The sequence below is a fragment of the Psammomys obesus genome, unplaced genomic scaffold (genome assembly GCF_907164565.1).
Source record: "Psammomys obesus unplaced genomic scaffold, mPsaObe1.curated_primary_1811, whole genome shotgun sequence".
Lineage (NCBI taxonomy): Eukaryota > Metazoa > Chordata > Mammalia > Rodentia > Muridae > Psammomys > Psammomys obesus.
This window is the reverse complement of record NW_026585698.1, coordinates 1,720,644-1,727,035: the sequence shown is the minus strand read 5'-3', so window position 1 is coordinate 1,727,035 and position 6,392 is coordinate 1,720,644. Positions and strand designations below refer to the sequence as shown.

Here is a 6,392-nt window from a genome sequence, read left to right as displayed (position 1 = left end):
TTCTCACATATTTTACTTTGATGGGCATTTAAATTGCTTTCCAGTTTCCTTTACGGAAAACACACTTGTGTATACGACGTGGCACATATGAGCATTCACGCCTGGGTCCTACATCATAAAGAACACAGATACTCACTGTCATGGTTTGAATGTGAAATGCCTCCCATAGGCTCTCGGTTTAACCCTCGGTCCCCAGCTGGTGATGCTGTTTTGAGAGGTTGTGGATCCTTTAAGAGATGGGACCTAGTTTGAGGTAACTTGGGCTTGGGACTTGAGGGTTTTACCTCAGTCCCACTTCCTGTCTTTGTTTCCTGGTTGGAGCCTTATAAGAAGAGAGGCTCTGGTCACAAAGGATGGAGTCCCAGCCGCCATGCCTTCTCTGCTGTGAGCCAAAATAAGTGCTCCTCTCTGATTTTGCCTCCTTCAGTTATATTATCACAGGGATGCAGAAAGGAACAGTTCCTATTGGTTCTCCAGAGTGGTGCGTACTGGGCTCGCACGCCCACCAGAAGCTTATAGGACCACTCCTTGCTGCCCAGGATTGCCAGGATGTGGTACACGCTCTACTCTCAGCCCACCTGATGACTCACAATGTTCCAACTTGTTCCATTGAGCACACTTTTAGGCTTTACTGGTCATTTAGATTTGTTTTATAATATGCCTGATGAATTCTTTTGCCCATGTTTTAGCTTCGATGCTTCCGTTATTCATTTGCAGATACTAGTACAACCCTTTCTTCCTTCCAGATGTCAGATTTGCTGCTGCTGGCTATCTGTTCTCGTTTCGTTTCTGTGATAAAATACTCTAACTAAAAAATATGCGTGGTAGCACACACCTTTAATCCTAGCACTCAGGAGTCAGAGGTAGCAGATCTCTGCGAGTTCAAGGCCTCTGCTTCCCCGAGTGCTGGGATTGCAGGCACGGTGCCTGCTCTCTCAGTGCCAGGCTCTCTCCATTCTCACCACAGCAGAGTCAGAGGGCTGTGAGAGAGCGAGTTCCCTCCTTCCTCCGTGTGGGCTTAAGGTCCTCAGGCTTCGGGGAAGGAGACACACTTGTCCTGTCTCTTTCCTTCCCTCCACTCTCTCTTCCCTTTCTCTGCCTTTCCACCCTTCCTTTCTCCTCCTCCCTACACCCGGACTCACTATGAGGCCAACAGTTAATTTGATTACCCTGTCTCAAACACCCCCCCTCCTTTCCCCCAGGAAAGGCTGCTACAAATTGGTTGAGACTATCTTGTGATCCTTAAGGAGCTTGGAGGTCTCGAAGGGCGAGGCTGGGTCCTTCTCTAGGGGCGCTGCAGGGTCGCCTGGGCAGATTTGAGCAGAGTTTACCTGTGGGCTTAGCTTGTGCCTACACCTCCTCTCCAGCATCCCCGACTTTTCCCCATCCCAATCCTCAACCCCTTCATCTCTTCCCTATACGTTTTCCTCCTTCTCCCTCCTCCTCCCTCCTTCCTCTTGCTGTCTAGCTGCTACTTTCCCTCCTTTCCTCTTCCCCTTTTCCCTTCTCTTTTCCTTCCCTCCCCTTCTCTCCTCCCCCTCTCCCCTCCCCCGCACCCCGCAGCTGCAGTTCCCTCTGCAGCCGGCAGAGGGGGCCCCGTGCCCGGCCTCGCCCCTGCGGCGCGCGCTTCCTGTGAGGTCAGGTGGGAGGAAGCGGCCGCCCGTGGACGCGGAGGCCAGCGAACCGTGCGCGCAGGTGGGTGTTGGCGCCGGGTCCGGGTCCTCGTCCCTCCCCACCGCCGCGGGGACTGGAGCCACGCCCGGCCGAGATGCTGCGGCGGCGCGGGTGGCCCAGCCTGCGGGATGACAAAGCAGGGGCCGCAGCGCGGAACCGTGACCCTGCCGGTCCACGCCGCGCTCCTCCCCGGGCCCACCTTGCCTCGGTGCCCCGGCGCGCAGAGCGGCCGGAGCACCGAGGCGTTCCTCGGGCGGCTTTGCCAGGACCACTGTCACACTTGGGGGCTGCAGAGCTGGGTTTGCCCAGCGTCGCACCTGCAGCCTCCACTCAGAAAGGGAGGAGCACTGGGCCCTGCCCTTTAGCACTGATGCTCCCTATAGGCAGGGGGCAGGGGTGGGTGGGGCGTGCCCCCAGCTGCGGAGGTCCGCCCTTCCCAGCTTGGTGGCCCCAGGTTCTGCCACCCGGGACTTGGATAGCTCCTGACGCTCGCTCTTTTGGCAGTGCTTGGGAACCGCACCCTAACCCCTTCAGTTTTTCTTTTCGTTTCTTTAGTTAGCACACAAAATACCGCCCTTCCCCTTGTTTCTTTTGTCGAGGCAGGGATTCACAAAACAGAGGTTGGCCAGAAACATCGGACTGCCCTTTAACCCCTGACCCTCCAGCTCCACCTGCTGGAGTCCTGGTGGTGGATTACAGGTGTGCACCAGCTGGCCAGGCCTTTGGGGCTCTCCCTCCCTTCTCTCCTTCCCTCTTTTCTTTCCTCCCTTCCTTCTTCCTTCTCTCCTCCTTCCTCCCTTGCATTATTTCCAGATAAGCACCTGCTGAGCGTGGGTCACCGCATGACCACCGCTGACAAACATCCCCTCCCAATTATCCGCACCAGGCCCTTGGAGGGCAGGGGAGAGGAGGAGACCAGGAGGGCTACTGGTGACGCAAGGCCTCTGAGGCAACACGCGGGCATCCGCTCACTGCAGGTACAGCCCGGAAGGAAGTCACAGCGCCTGGGAGGATGGTGAGGATCCTGGCCAATGGGGAGATCGTTCAGGATGACGACCCCCGAGTGAGGACTACCGCCCCGCAGAGAAGTAGCGGTGCTCGGCAGGTAGGCAGGCATCCCCAGGCGTCGGTCCTGAAGAGAGGGGTAGCAGCTGGCCCCAACCGCCAGAAGCCCCTCAAACTGGCCGCGTTAGCTTCCGTGGTGGTGGTTCTCAGCCGCCCTGATGGGACGGTCCTCGTGGTGCAGTGACCCCATTGCTACTTCATTACCCTGATTTCGCTACTGTTGCGAATCGTAATGTAAATATCTGTGATTTCTGATAGGCCCACGTGACCCCAGTGAAAGGGTCATTTGACTCCCAAATGGGCGCGACCCACTGGCTGAGAACCAATGTTCTATAGTCTGCTGCTCTCTCCACAGAGGGTCTAGCAGAGTAAGGAAGGACTTACTGTCTGGCGCCTGCCTCTGGGGGAGGGGGAGCCTTAAGGCCTCACACCAAGAGCTCGCTCTCTTTTTGGTGGGATTGGCAGTTCTTGTGAAGCCAGCATCACAAGAACTTGGGGTGGAGCTAAGCTGAGAGAAGCTGAGCATCTGGCTTCAGAATGCTTTATGGAGAGGATGCTGACCTCAGGGCCCCCACTGCGCGCGCATCACTCTGCATCACCCCTGCCCTCTCCGCATATTCCAGGATGGTCACAGGGGAGGGCAGGGCCCAGCCTGGAGTCTCCTGGCTGGTGCCTCAATCCCAGGGAAGCTTCCCTCTGGACTCATTTGTCTGTCTTCACTTCCAGGGCTTTTTCAGCAGAGGTCACGGTGCACCTCCCGGGGGTCCTGGACCCCGGCAGCAGCAGGCAGGTGCCGGACTGGGTGCCGCGCAGTCGCCCTTCAGTGACCTGAACCGGCAGTTGGTGAACATGGGCTTCCCCCAGTGGCATCTTGGGAACCACGTGGTGGAGCCCGTGACCTCCGTCCTCCTGCTTTTCCTGCTCATGATGCTCGGGGTCCGGGGGCTCCTGCTGGTGGGCCTGGTTTACCTGGTGTCCCACCTGAGCCAGCGGTGACCTCTGGGGGGAACCATGACGGTGGGAGTGCTCAGTAGGACTGGCTAGGCTTTCGGGTGAGACCAAGCATGGGGGAGGGAGCCTGACCGTGCAGGAGACCGTGAGTGTGGATTTCTCCGCTGTGTTAAGCAGGAGGCAGAGGGACTCTCTGGGCCAGCGTTGCTGAGAAATAGAGAGTACTGTGGTTTTCTTGGAATGGTTTTAGGGGCACAGGGCCTCCACTACAAAGCACAAGCCAGGGTAAGAAAGGCTTATGTTGTATCCTCCCAGAACACAAGTCCTCACCAGGAGCAAGCCTGGGGCTCGGAGCAGCTGGCAGTTACCCAGCGTTTTATAACATTCCTTTGTTTTAATGGTGTCCTTTCTTTTTCTTCAATTGGGTATTACATTCTGTTTATTGTGACATTTTCTTTTCTGTCCTTTTTTTCTTTTTTCTTTCTCTCTCTCTCTCTTTTCTTTTTCTGAGACAGGGTCTCACTGTATAGCCTTGGCTGGCCCGGAACTCACTATGGAGAACAGGCTAGCCTTGAACTCACAGAGATCCGCCTGCCTCTGCTTCCCTAGCACTGGGACCAAAGGTGCGTGATAGCATGGCCAGCTATTGTGATATTTTCAATAAATAAATCCGAGTCCCTTTTAAGAAGCTGGTGAATGACTCACACTGGAAGACCGAAAAAGCTGGTGGGGATGGTTGGTTTTGGGGAGGAGGTGGCAGGGGTGTTTGACTGTAGTGGTTTCCTGGATTTTCTCAGTAGGATGGGGGCTGGGGGATGAGGTGCAGACCTAGACCCCTGGCCTAGTGCTGAGGGAAGCGCTAAAACCTGACACTCCAAATGCCAAGGTCAGCTTTGGGGGAGGGGTCCTTTGGCCAGAATGACTGGGACGGATTAGAAGATGGAGTATATATTTGGGATCCTTCCTGCTGGGGGGGGGGGCTCAAGGGCTGCCTGGCTACCTCCCACCAGCAGCTCTCAAAAGCCCTGGCCATAGTGAGCTGTTCTTAGTAGGTGTCATGGTGAGGTAGCCCTCTTTTCCTGAAAGGAGGCCTCGGGTTTGGCAACTTGAACTCTTTCTTTGGTGGTGGTGGTGGTGGTGGGGGTTGAGACAGTGTTTCTCTGTGTAGCCCTGGCTGTCCTGAAACTAGCTCTGTAGACCAGGCTGTCCTTGAACTCCGAGATCCACCTGTTTCCACTGGAAGTAAAGGTGTGTGCCACCACTGCCCAGTGGCTCTTGAATTCTTGAGCCTTCACAGAGACTGCCTGCGAGAAGCAATAGGTTCAGGTCTGATGGGCTCAGGGTGTTGGTTCCGGAAGAGTGCAGCCTGGAGACCAGGCCCGCCTTGGTACCAGGAACCTCACCCTCTCAGGTCCCTAGGGTGGCTGTGTGTGCCCCTATGGTGGAGAACAGCACAGAGATGCTTCTCTTCTCCCTCAGTCCCTGCGTCCACTGTTCCCCTGCGGCTGGGAGCCTCTCGTCAGGGTGGAACTCCTTTACCACAGGTTTCCGGAGCCTTCATTTCTGGACCCGAGGGGAGAGGCCAGGGGCCTTCGTGGTGGAAGAGGAGTGCAGCTGCTTGGAAGCTCAGCTGTTCACAGGGACAGGCCTTGGCAGGCCTGCCTCCTCACGTCCCCATCCACAGCCGACTCCCTGCCCTGCATTTCTCTCCCCAGAGCCACCTTGTCCCTTGGGGCTCTGGGTCCACTTGTTCCATACATGGAATGCCTTAAGGGATATGAATTAGGTCCTCCTGTGACACATCAGAGCTATACAGTTGAAAGGCCTTTGTAGGAATGTAGTTTCCCTTTCTAAAGTTCAGTTTCTTTTCTAAGAGTCCACACCCTATGAAGAGAATCCAGAGGCTCGTTCAAGACAAGGCTTGGGTCCATAGGAGGGCCCCAGACTCTCACTTCCAGGTGGGGGCCTGAGGAGCTGGCAGTAGCAGCAGACTGCAGTTGAGGACATAAGGCAGAGGGTATTGGGCTGGAGGTGTCCTGGTTCTTTGTCCTTGGGCTCTGGGCTCATTGGCCTGTAGATCCATGTTTTGAAAGTTGTGTCATAGCGCCACCTGGTGGAAATTCTGGGCATGAGCATGGCCCCCTTCCAGGGAGATTCCTATGGCAAGCGCCCACAATTTTATCCTAATCCACATTTACTGCGGCTTCACCCTGGTCTGAGTAATGTGTCAGAGAGAGTTATAAGCCTCTTGTCATTTCCTCTTTCATAAGCGGGATGCAGGATCAGGAGAGGAAGTATGACCAGACACCCAGAAGCTGTGCTTTGGGGAGGCGACAGGTGTGTGGTCTCCTCTGGTTTTCGGTACACGGAATCAGGGAGCCTGAGGCTGGGGTGCCTGGGGGCCACGGGAGGAGGGTGAGTCATGGCCTCTCTTTGTGGCACTCCACAGTCTTGGTTATGCCTAGCCCACATTTCTGCCGTCCCGGGAGGTGACCCGTTGGGGGCTGAGGGGACTTGGTTTCTTTCTAGGTCTGTGTGCCCTGTAAGTGGGGGTGGCCAGATCTAGCCCAGCACATCCAGAAAATTTCCACCTCTCACACTCTCCCAGCTTTGCTCAGGGGCCCAGTGCCCTGCTTTTAATCAGTGAGACCTGGGTGACGTGGCTGTCACTTCCCGGCACCGTCACTTGTCCTTTGCATGAG

General features: G+C 56.0%; 1 protein-coding gene across 3 annotated transcripts; it reads left to right on the top strand.

Moving 5' to 3' along the window:
* The first annotated feature begins 1,609 nt into the window (after positions 1-1,609).
* Fam241b (family with sequence similarity 241 member B) lies at positions 1,610-4,397 on the top strand. 3 transcript variants are annotated; one of them, XM_055598832.1, is made up of 4 exons: positions 1,610-1,695; positions 2,278-2,373; positions 2,652-2,779; positions 3,466-4,397. In XM_055598832.1, the coding sequence occupies exons 3-4, from the start codon at positions 2,687-2,689 to the stop codon at positions 3,733-3,735; spliced, it is 363 nt and encodes a 120-aa protein (XP_055454807.1). In that variant the 5' UTR covers positions 1,610-1,695; positions 2,278-2,373; positions 2,652-2,686; the 3' UTR covers positions 3,736-4,397. The 3 variants fall into 3 exon arrangements, with proteins under 3 accessions (XP_055454807.1, XP_055454808.1, XP_055454809.1); XM_055598833.1 differs by lacking the exon at positions 2,278-2,373; XM_055598834.1 differs by lacking the exon at positions 2,278-2,373 and having other exon boundaries at positions 2,488-2,779.
* The last annotated feature ends 1,995 nt before the right edge of the window (positions 4,398-6,392 follow it).